The 12,148-nt window shown below is 43.9% G+C and overlaps 1 protein-coding gene across 2 annotated transcripts in view; it reads left to right on the top strand.

Annotated features, from left to right (window-relative positions):
- The window catches only part of ABCB10 (ATP binding cassette subfamily B member 10), a 34,167-nt gene extending 24,046 nt beyond the window's left edge, over window positions 1–10,121 (top strand). Inside the window, exons 8-13 of one of the 2 annotated variants that reach the window (XM_019419072.2) lie at window positions 865–1,071; window positions 3,117–3,196; window positions 4,682–4,862; window positions 6,278–6,321; window positions 7,763–7,797; window positions 8,247–10,121. In XM_019419072.2, the coding sequence (XP_019274617.2) occupies window positions 865–1,071; window positions 3,117–3,196; window positions 4,682–4,862; window positions 6,278–6,321; window positions 7,763–7,797; window positions 8,247–8,466 (767 nt within the window). In that variant the 3' untranslated portion in view covers window positions 8,467–10,121. Of the gene's footprint in view, window positions 1–861; window positions 1,072–3,116; window positions 3,197–4,681; window positions 4,863–6,277; window positions 6,322–7,762; window positions 7,798–8,246 lie in introns of both variants that reach the window. The other variant, XM_019419071.2, reaches the window with a different exon arrangement.
- The last annotated feature ends 2,027 nt before the right edge of the window (window positions 10,122–12,148 follow it).

Genomic DNA, 12,148 nt, shown 5'->3' with positions numbered 1-12,148 from the left:
GTAGGGCTTTTGATGTTTGTGTTGGGGCGAGGGCGGGGCAGGGGGGAAAGGAAGGCAGGTCACACATTAAAAGCCTCCAAATTTCTTGGCTTGGGGAGGGGGGTAGGGCTAGCGGATGCTGGTGTTAATTGGCTAGAGCCATCTCCTTCGTCAACTCCTTCTCTAGAAGCTAGTGCTCCGGGGAGCTACGTGACACAGAAGCAGTGGCCACTCCGTCACTCGCTGACTCCCAGGACACTGATTGCTGCTCAGCCCCAGTATTCTCCAGTGTGACAGGCTGGAGGAAGTAAGCCCGGCTGAGGGAGATGGAGTGGCTTCTCCCGAGTCATCGGCAGGGTGAGGAATACGAGGACAGAGCAGCCCTCGGATTCCTCTGGCTCTGCGGCTGGTGTACAATGCTCGGCCCTCTGTCATCCTTCTCTCAAGACATTTAGAGAAGAGAAGATAAACCCTGCACCCGAGGAACTCGAGGTGGCGGCACAGAGGGGGAAGGCAATCGGGTTCGAAACCAGACTGCCCTACGGGTGGACTGTAGCCCCGCTGCCCGTTGGCTTAGGCAGGTGGTTGTCTCTGAGACTCCGTGTCCCGTCAGTAAAACTGGGACAGTCAGCTCTGCCTATCAAGGGCCATGAGGCTCAGACGAACGCAGAGGTATCGTGCCTCGCACAGAGTGCGTGCAGAGCAGGCTCCGGGTGAGCGTTAGACGGAGGCCTCTTCCTGGCTTGCCTGGGAAGGGCTCACAGTCCGGGGGAGTGTGGTGGCCGTGGCCCGGCACCGCCTGGAGTCAGACGAGTGGGAGAATGGAGTTCCGCTGTCCGTTCGATCTTTGCGTTAAGTAACTCGTATTCTGTCTTGTTTCAGAAGGGGTCGTTTTAAACCAGGAAAGTTTCCAGGGCACTCTGGAGTTTCGGAACGTGCATTTCGCCTACCCCACTCGCCCGGAGGTGCCTATATTCCAGGATTTCAGCCTTTGTATCCCATCAGCGTCGGTCACGGCGCTGGTTGGCCCAAGTGGTTCTGGCAAATCAACGGTGCTGTCCCTCCTGCTGAGGTTGTATGACCCCATTTCTGGTGAGTGGGTCATCGCCTGGTAGGGTGGGAGGCCTCTCCAGAGCCCCCCTACCCCTGTGTTCTGGGAGAGGACCAAATTATGCAACGACTTGTAGTGTGAGACTTCTGGATGCCAGAGGGTTTGTTCCCAGGAAAGGAAGCCCCTATACAAGGGGGTCCCTCTTAAGAGTACACAGAAGCCCCGTCAGGCAGTTTGTAGAGTTCCTGTCTGGCCTCTTCAAGTCCCGAGCGACTTCCTGAATCCTGCCTCCTCTCCCGTGCCGGTGTCTCCTTCTGACGCCCCCATCCTGGGAGAGGACAGGCAGGGCTGCCCCTTAGCTACGGGAAGGTGCCCCACGTGTGGCAGAGCATCACTGCCCAGCAGCCTCGGAGTAAGTGCCTCTCTGTGCCAGCCGCTCAGCTTGTAAAGCTTCTCTGGAAGCCTTCAGGCTGCATCCGCCCATGAACTGCCCCGTGGCCAGCGTGCAGACGGGTGATTTGGCAGTCCGTGGTTCACTTCTAGTTTGTGATTGCTTTCTTGAAGTCATTTTGAGGTAGTAGGAATTTTTTTAATGGATTTTTCTCGCTCTGGTTTTTATTTTGTTTTTAACTGGATCATAGCATCTTTTAGAGCGGAGAACATGTTATTTTACGTCCTTATGTCCTTTGTCAATTAAGATGTAATTGACATATAATATTATATTAGTTCTGGGTGTACAACCTGATTTGCTGTATGTATATCTTATGGAAGGTCTAGTTAACATCCATCACCACACATAATTATAAAGTCTATATCCTTCTTTACATCAGAGCCTGAAGTAGATAGTCCTTATGTATGGCTTTCATTCTGGATTGAGACAACAAGGATGTTTCTCAACAAGAAAACAACTGCTTGTTAGTAAAAAAACACATCATTAATTTAAAATGAATACGTCTTGTGGCTTTTGTAGCTGTGCTTTTTGGTTAAAACAATGAGAGAGCTGGCTGTGTGCCAGATAAGTATTTGACTTGCGGATCCTGACCCACAGAATAGCCAACTGCATTAAAATGGGTGTTAGCTCCACTGTTTGCCTCTGGAATCCCCGTTTTGATTCACTCTACTTGCTATAAAATTCTGAAATGAGAAAAATCCTAGTGAAGTGAATGCAAAGCAAGTCAGAACATTAAGCCTGTGGATTCTTTATCATAAACTGCCTTATCATAAATCCCAGCCTTGGGTAGACTATATATAAATATATATACACTTGTACTTTTTAAGCCAAAGACCTCAGATGTTTGCCAGTTGGCGAACGTTTACAGCTGGCTTGTAGAATCCCACACCACTGAGAAGGAATGGCATTTCTGAGTCACCATCACCGTCACCACCAAGCATTACTGAGCGTCGTAGAATTAATTCTGTTAGCGAGGGTCGCAGGGTTACATCTGATTATTTAGATGTTCTGCTCTGGTATCAGATTCTCGGTGGCGGATAATGATTCTCCTCCAACTGCGTTTATGCAGGAAGAGATATTTTAAGGAAGAATAAAAGAGCCAAAAAAAAAAAAAAAAAATCACTGGCGGGGTTAAACTCCCAGGACACGTCTCGTAACTTCACTGCAGAACCAGGCCTTCGAGGTGGTTGCTGACGCTGACGTGGCCCACAAGCTCCAGGATGAGGCAGCCACCGTCACAGGTGCCAGCTTCAGAACCGTGCCACCACCGCCAGCGTCTGTGACAGCCAGCGGGCACCTCGCTGCTTGCCCCCTTCCATGTAACTCTCTCCTGAGTCAGTTTCGCACAGGTGCATCTTCTTGCGGGGCCCTGAGTCACTCCAGAAAGGAAGCCATTGCAGCAAAGTGAGCTGCGTGGTTGAGCGAGGAGACGGGCCGGTCAGCTACCCGCCGCAGGGAGATGGGAGACACGGAAGTTCCATGAAACATGTTGATTTTAGATTCCGTTTGGAGATTTTGAATGTACTTGTAATCTTTAAAAGAACCGAGTGTGGAATTTTTCCACCAGATCCTTTCTCTGTTGTCATGAGTCATTGGCCCCGTGACACTCCGTGACTTTCCTCTCCTCTCTACAAGGAACTATCAGTCTCGATGGCCATGATATCCGTCAGCTAAATCCAGTCTGGCTGAGATCCAAGATTGGGACAGTGAGTCAGGTAGGAAGAGAGGTTTCTATTTTTATTGTACTTGTCCTTTCACTTTGCTTTTATTATTTATTTTTGCCTTAGACTGACCCTCCCAAAGGAGAAGGAAGTTTTCCAGATGTACCGAACTGAGCTCACCCACGGGTTTTGTAGATTTGGAAACAGAGCTGTATCCTGCAGACCTTAAACACTTGATCCAATCGAAACCGATTTTTATCAAAAGCTGGGGACTAATGTTACTTTGTAGAGCAGATAGTCTAGAGGGTGAGGAGAAAACAATAGAACTTTTCTACGTTTTACTGACTCCTCCACAGTTCCCGTCTTTGTCACCAGCACAGTCTACGGTTTCCCACAATGGGCTTCAGGGATAGTAAGCAAGCCAAGGTTCGGGCGAGAGCCGGCGTCTCCTTGCAAAGAGGTCGCGGATTTCGAGGCAAAATTGTTAGTGTAATACGGCGGCTTTGATGGGGCTGTTTTCCCGAGACCCTTTGGCGCGGGGAATTTTTGACGCAGTTGTTTATATTTTTATTACCAGGCTATGTGCACAGCAGGCATATCTGAGCCTCCCCTCAGATCTTACCCCTGCCCCCACTCCCCTAGGCGAGGAGCAGGGGCGGGGGGTTGCTTGGTTGTATAAGTATACCAGCAGTGCATATTGTTTAGGGATGAAGAAAAGAAGCTGGAGGTTTATTTGCTTCTCAGGACTGTTCCACAGGGTTCTGTGAAAATGTCATGTCCCCACCCTGGTTTGTGTATATTTCTAAAAGTAATGAAGAGAGATGGATTCCCCCCTTGATTCTCAGTGGGAAGCCCCCAGCTGGAAAATTCAGGTGGACTCGGCATCTTCCATACCTGACAATTCCTAAGGGGAGGAGCTTGCATTTATGAAGTATCTACCGTGTGCCAGGCACCTATTGTGGAATCTCATTTCCTGCAGTATAATGATGAAATCAGTCCTGTTCGTGGAACAACATGAATTTTTTAGAAGTCGGCTGGGCGAATTTATGGAGAACGAGGGAGTAGAATTGAGAAAACAGTATACAGCTGCCCCATGAACAACATGGGTTTGAACTGCATGGGACCACTCATATGTGGATTTTTATAGTGCAGGACTGTGAATGTGCTTTCTCTTCCTTATGATTTCCTAATAACATTTTCTTTAGCTTGCTTTATTGGAAGAATACGGTATGGAATACATAGAACATACAAGATACATAGTAATCACCTGCTTTATGTTATTAGTAAGGCTTCCAGTCAGCAGTAGACTATTAGTGGCTAAGTCTTTGGGGAGTCGAAAGTTATACTCAGATTTTTGACTGCACGGGGATCAGCACCCGTCTAACCCTCATGTTACTCAGCGGCCGACTGTGTGTTCTTGGGGAGCAACTTAATAGTTTCTTAGATATAAGTACTGTATTAAGCTTCACTATATTTACTAGATATGTTTGAAGTCTGTGTTGAAATTTGCAATACATATGTTGTATTTCCAATTTGCAGGAACCAGTTTTGTTTTCTTGCTCAATTGCCGAGAACATTGCTTACGGTGCGGACAACCCCTCCTCGGTGACTGCCGAGCAGATAGAAAAAGTGGCTGATGTAGCCAATGCAGGTGCTTTCATCCGGAATTTCCCCCAAGGATTCAACACTGTGGTCGGAGAAAAGGGCGTTCTCCTCTCAGGTACCTTTTTGTTACTGCTTTGTAGCGAAAACTTGCTGTTCCAAAGAACTCTCCAGCATTTCGTATGGCAGTATTAATTTCTAATTAGGCTCTTGTCCTTAGAGTTTATGCAATTTGCCTTTCCATTTTCTAAAATTTCTTCTGTATGTGGACTGCTCCCCAGTGTCCTTCACTTTCCACCCCAAAGGTGTTCCCAGATTCCCACGCAGTGTCCCACTGAGTAATAGCCACAGCAGCTTTTTTCTCACCTGAGAAAAAATGTGTTTTGCAACTTGAAATCCTTGAATTTTGCAGAAAAGAAGACAAACACAGGGTAGCAAGATGATCTGTCCAGGGAGGCAGAGGCTGTGAATCAGGAACAGAACTGAAATTGAAGAATTCTTTATTCCCCACTCTGTACTTTGCCCGTTAGACCAGGAGTTTCATTAAAGGGCCAGAGAGTAAATATTTTTTAAAAAGATTTTTTAATGTTTATTTAATTTGGATGGGGAGAGAGAGAGAGAGAGACAGAGAGAGAGAGAGAGAGAAAGTGCAAGTGGGGGAGGAGCAGAGAGAGAGAGGGAGACACAGAATCCGAAACAGGCTCCAGGCTCTGAGCCATCAGCACAGAGCCTGATGCGGGGCTCGAACTCACAAACTGTGAAATCATGACCTGAGCTGAAGCCGGACACTTAACCGACTGAGCCACCCAGGCGCCCCGGTGGTTTATTCTCTTGGTTTTCTCCTGTTCTGTGCACGCACACAGACTGCTCCCTGTGCCTGTTATCCCCCAGGAAAGGAAAGACAAGAGGACAGCATGAGGACGGAAGGTGTCGGGAGTAGCACCCTAAGGTAGAACAGCAGAATGACAGGCCCCAGCACCACGGATGCCCTCTGCGCCCGTATCGGCTCCCATCCCCTTCACATACTGTTCAGAGACCCCTTGATGTCTTGAGTTTCTGGTTTCCTTGCCACACGGGATGTTCCGCAAGGGAAGCGGTGCGTGTAGCGGTTAAGAGCATAGGCCTTCGCTGTTGGTTCAGACCTCCTCTCTGCCACCTACCAACTATAGACCTCAGACTGATTATTTTCTGCCTTGGTTTTTCATCCGTGAAAAGGGAATGATTACAGAATCTACTTCATAGGATTTTTTTCAAGATTGAACGAGATAACATCGTAACACATTCAGACAGTGCCCGGCACATCGGAACTCCTCAGTAAATGTTAGCTATGATAATAATGTTTGTTACTAATTTTGAGGTTGGTGAGGCGACAGTATATCTTAAACAGAGGTCTCTGTCCCCCGACCCACCTCAGCTGTGACTAACTGGAAGAAGCTGTCTTCAAACTGCCGCGTAGCTGATCAGAAAATCCTATTACCAAGAATTTTTGTTAAGGCTTTCAAGTTTTTAAAAAAAAAACATTGTCATTGTCAGGTGGACAGAAACAGCGGATTGCAATTGCCCGTGCTCTGCTTAAGGTAAGCTTCAAGCCACTTGGCCAGGATTTTTTGTTGTTCTTGTTATCATTTTTAATTAGAGAGCTTATCATTTGTAATTTACTACTCTTCTTCCTTTTGTTTTTTTTGGAGGGGGAGGCGAGGTACGTGGTTGAGAGTTCTGGTGAAAGATGGGTGGGGAGTGTTCCACCGGCTACGTCTCGTCCCAATTTAACAAGTATTTCTTGGGTATGAGGAGCCCAGGACTAAGCTAGAATTGTTGGAGGGAGAGAAGTTTGGCACATGAACCTTCCGTCCTGAAGTATACGGTCTCATGAGTGAAACAGTGATTAATTCAAAATATCAAACAATACAAGTATGATTCCTTGTATCGTCTATAGTCACCTGTTCAACTTAATAGTAGTACAGACTGGAAATACTTATACAGGACTCCTAAGAAGAGAGGGAAAGCCATTTTAGCTTAAGGCCCCAGACATTGTATTTCTTAGCAAATGATAGCCTTCCCCTTTGTTGTATAACTGTTCTCCTCAGGGTTATAGGTGAGGTTTTACTTTTAAAACTTTTTTTATGAAAAAAAATTTTGTTTAAGTTTATTTATCATTTATTTTTTGAGAGAGAGTGAGAGTGCATGGATGAGGGAGGGGGCAAAGACTGAGGGAAAGAGAGAGATTTGTAAGAGGGCTCTGTGCTGACAGCACTGAGCTCGATGCAGGGCTTGAACTCACAAACCATGAGATGACCTGAGCCAAAATCAAGAGTCCGACATCTAACCAACTGAGCCACCCAGGTGCCCCTAAAACTTTTTTTTAAATGGTTACTTATTTTGAGAGAGAGAGACAGTGTGTGTGAGTGAGGGAGGGGTGGAGACAGAGAGAGAGAGAGTGAGGGAGGGGCAGAGAGAGAGAATCACAAGCGGGCTCCAGCTGTGAGCTCAGAACCTGATGTAGGGCTCGGTCCCACGAGTCGTGAGGTCATGACCTGAGCCAAAATTGAGTCAGACACTTAACCGACTGAGCCACCCCGGCGCCCTCTTAGGTAAGGTTTTAAAAAACAGCTATATTGAAGCATACCATAAAATTCACCAGTTTTAAATGTACTTTTCAGCGACCTTTAGGAAATTTACAATTGTTCAACTGTCACATGGTCCAATTTTAGAACATTTCTATCACCCCAGATTCCCTTGTACACACTTGTAGCTTTTCTTCTCCCCACCTCTAGTCCCAGGCCATCGCCACTGTAATTTCTATCTGTCTGGATTTGCCTTTCTGGACATTTGAGATCAATGGAGTCCTACAGTTTGTAGAATTTTGGGTTTGGCTTCTTTCACTTGGCAGAATGTTTTCAAGGTTCATCCCCGTTGTGTCGTGTATCAGTACTTTTTTTTTGTTTTTTTATTCCTGAGAGTTTGTGTTTTCCTAGTAAAATTGTGTTCCTTTTCTTTTTAACGTTTTTCTTTCTTCAGAATCCCAAAATCCTTCTCCTAGACGAAGCAACCAGGTGAGGATATCTTAATCGTATGTATGATTGTATAAGCCACATTCTTCCTTTACCAAATATTACTCCTTACTTCAAAGTGATACAGCTGAAAAATGCCGTTTCCCCCCCTTCCACTTTAAAGTGACCGAGTGTGACTTAACGAGGCCAGTGGACAGGCTGAGTCGTAAGTTGAGTGTTCTAGTCTCAACCTAGACACGCTTGTGACGAGCCCCGAGTCACTCTACTCAGCAGCGGTCCCGCAAGTTGTGTGGAAATCAAGGGTTCCGAGCTTCCTTTGTAGTATCTTTACACTATAAGAAGTAGATAGTAGACCCAAGAGGTTGTCATTTTGATCGCAGTGAAAATTCACTGCCGGTTCAGGACAGCTGTGTGTGCAACAGGAAACACGTAAATACGCAGTATGGGTGGCACTGACAGCTTTGCTTTCTCATGTGGGTTTCCTGTTTAAGTGCCCTGGATGCTGAAAATGAGTACCTCGTTCAAGAAGCTCTAGACCGACTCATGGAAGGTAGGACGGTGTTGATTATTGCCCACCGTCTGTCCACCATTAAGAATGCTAATACGGTGGCTGTTCTTGACCAAGGAAAGATCACAGAACGTGGGAGACATGAAGAACTTCTTTCAAAACCCAACGGGATATACAGAAGATTAATGAACAAGCAAAGTTGAGTCCGCATAAAGAAGTGGTTCCCGATGAAGTGAACGCGAGAGACTTTAGAGCGAAACATGGTCACAGGAATAAACGAACTTAGAGAGAGGATGTGAAATCTGGGAGTCACACTGCAAGTTATCTTAAGTATGCCGATTTGTTCCCAGGGTGGGTAAAATATTGTTTTGAGATGCACCTGTTCTCAAGACCTTTTTATTCAGAGTTTTAATCACGGTAACTTTCTAAATGTCTCTAGCACTGAGATTATTTTCAGGTGTTTTACTTTCTTTTATCTTGGAATACTTTAGTTAATATAACGTGGCACCTCATTTGTTTTTTCTTACCTGCCATTACAGATTGAAACTATTGTCACATGACAATTTTTAAAAGGGGATTTTAAATAAAAGGCTTAATCATTTTAGGTGAGTTTTCCAATCACTGTGTAATCCTCTCGGTAGTATTCTACCTCCTTTGTGTCTAATTTTACTAGAAGATGAAAATCTTACCTTTTTTTAATTCTGATAATCTCATGAAGTGAACCTCACATACAGACCTACAGAAATCGTAAACATCACAGGACAAGATGGGAACGTTTACATTCCATACTTCCTGTATTTTCAGAGGTATGAGAGTTTAGGAATATGTGTTCCTCTGGGATGAGACTGTTTGAATGTGTGTGGCTTTCAAAATCCTTAGCACGCGAAAGCCTGACGAGTTTTAAAAAGGGTTAAGAAGCCTATCCTTTGAATAAGAAAACTTCTATTTTCATTATTCACGCATTTGTTACTGTGGGAAGTGAGGCATGAACTGCCAGGTATTATTAAGAGGTAAAAATGAATTCTACCTTGAAGTCACCCAAAGGCATGTCTTTTGACAATTATCTTTAAAAAATGTATAATTCCTAACCAAATGTTACTTTTCATCAGTTAAATACATTTGAAATTTCACTCAATGAGGCAAAAACCTAAATAATTTTCAACCCTAAAACATTTGAAAAAAGCTTAGTTCTTTCTATTCTGTACAATGTCATGAAATGTTAAGAACTTGTCACTCTTCTAAAAAGAGGACAATAGTCATTTTTATTTATGGTTATAGTTTTATGCACCCAAATGCCTCAGAACTCATAAAGCAATGCTGAGAGCCATTAGATTTGCCATGTTTCAAGCCAGTGCTGTTAATTTGCTGTTGCCTCAAGAAAAAGTGGTTTTTTTTTACATTGACAATGCCAGAATCTAAGAAATAACTATGTTGATGTAATGAAAATAGAGGTTTTCCCTTGTTCTACATGTTTATTAGTTCACTGATTATACTGGAAGGAGAAATCACTACTTTATGACAAGCACAGAGTATTAGATTTCATTCTACATAAAGGAGTTTATTATTGAATAAAGTGAACTCAGTGAATGAACGAACTCTATGTTCTTTGAATTAGGAAGCAGTACATCTGTGACAATCATTTTCACAACCTTTACTTGCATTCTTTATACAATTTGCTGTTAGGGTGTGGTTCTCAGAAAGCAGGCAAAACACGACGACAAGGGTGGATCTCTTTGTGCCATAGAAGTATTGACAAAATTGAATTTGATCATTACATTTTATTCTCTAATACAAAAATGTTCAATTGTGTCTTTAGGGAACATTTTATATCCTGGATTAAAATTTATAGTGAACTTTATCTGTGTCTGTCACTTCTTATAGAACTTTATTACATTCAGTTTCTCATTAGAATTTGGCTTTGGAGATTCAGAAATAAGGAAAAAAACTGACATTACAAATAAAGTAAGTAGTAATTACAAGTTCCCTTCATTTCCTCTTTACCTAAGATTGTTACTGTCTTTTTTATTTTCTATTTATAAACTGTTAGAAGGTGAGGGAGGGATAGTAAAGTATCCCCCAAACTGAGACAGCATTGAAAGACTGGAAAACGAAGCAGGTGACTCCATTCAGCTTACACACAGTTTTATTCAAGGTAACTTACTGATGGGAGTTCGGATGGACGACCATCCAGGCAGCTGCACAAATATTCTCCGCAAAGTTGAGACCTTAGTCTAGAGATTTTATAGGGCACTATAGTGAGATCAAAGGGCTTGCATGCACCTGACCTCGAACCTGTAATTAGATCTTGTGGCACCATCCGGGCATCGCGCAGGGGAAAGACTATGGTATCTCTACAAGATTTATGGGAGCCCAAAGCAAGCCTCCATCCCTCCCAGCCTTGGCGGTCATTTCTAAGGTATGTATGTCAATCTTCAAGGGGCCTGGAACACAAGGGAGGTCATTGAGCAAACATGAACAAGATGGAGGGCTAAAGGGGGAATCAGTATTGTCAGTAGTCCCACAGAAACATTGTAATTAGTTGCTTCCGTGCAAGAAATAAGTATCCCCTGCCCCTACCACGGACAAGGAACTGTGCTATGGAGTGGACAGATTAGCACCTGCCCTCAAGGGGCTTCTGTTCAGAAGGAGAGATGAGGCAGATAAAAATTAATTACAAGAAGCTAGCTAAATATCACAGAGGTGTCACTGCCCATACCGTGGTGGTTCCTACCGCTTTGTCTCCTGAGTGTTTGCATGAGTTACCACGTTTGATACTTTGACGGTCCTGTAATTTAAATAAATACCTATCATCCCCTTTTCACAGAAGAGGAAATAAGAATAGGCAAGTTGTAATTAATTCAGCGTTGATGCCATATACAAGAAAAAAATTAGAGAAATAGGAGCCGGATCATGGCGGGGGCGGGGGGGGGGGGGGAACCTTCAATATCATGCTGAAAATCTTAGTTTTCATCCTACATGTATGGAGAGCCATTGAAGGATGTGTATATTCATAGGGGCAATTTAGAAAATAAGCAAAAAAGGACATTTTAATCACCTGAAATTTTACACGTGAAGATAAAATATCATGTTAATGAGCTTAACATTTTGTTGTCCACCCTCCCAGGCTCATCTCTATGTGCAAGGCCTTCTCTGACCGCAGACCTGACTGTTTCTCAGGGAATAATCACAAGCTAAATAAACCATTATAGGCTAAACCCTTGCAAATACAGTTTTATAAATTAGGGCTCTGTTTTGGGAAATCCATTTTATTCCATAAAAATGCCAAAGTGGCTAGAAAATAAAACAAACGTAAATGTTATAAAACATTAAGTATATTAATGAAAGGAGTATAGGACAACTACCTTGTAAATGTTCCTTTGGGGGTGTTCTCTGTGATTTATACATCATGGTATCATGGTAATCTATTCATTCAACTCATTCGAGAAACATTCATCATCCTCTATTTTGTTAGGTCCTATGCTAATAAAGGACCAGTGCCTCCCTCCTGAAACTAACCTGTGGGTCACCAAAGTGCAGCCTGCTGCCTGATTCGTACGGCCTGCAAGCTAAGGATGGTTTTTACAGTTTTAAATGGTTTTTAAAAAATCAAAAGAAAAACATCTCATAACACATCAAAGTTCTCTGAAGTTCAAACTTCAGTGTCCATAAACAGAGTTTTATTGGACCACAGCCAACTTGTGAGCAGTTGCAACAGACCGTACGGCCTGCAAGCAGGTGCTCTCTGGCCCTTGACAGCTTGCTGACTGCAGAACTAATGGAAACAATATGCGTGCTTCCCCGCTGGAAGGACTTGGAAAGCTGCAACGAAATTTAGCATTCTCTCAAGAAGTTCCACTGGCATTAGAGGGCAATTAAGTGAATACC

The sequence above is a fragment of the Panthera pardus genome, unplaced genomic scaffold, assembly GCF_024362965.1.
Source record: "Panthera pardus isolate Hobbes unplaced genomic scaffold, ASM2436296v1 HiC_scaffold_22, whole genome shotgun sequence".
Taxonomy (NCBI): domain Eukaryota; kingdom Metazoa; phylum Chordata; class Mammalia; order Carnivora; family Felidae; genus Panthera; species Panthera pardus.
Note: the sequence above shows the minus strand (reverse complement) of the source record. Positions and strands in the feature narration are given on the sequence as shown.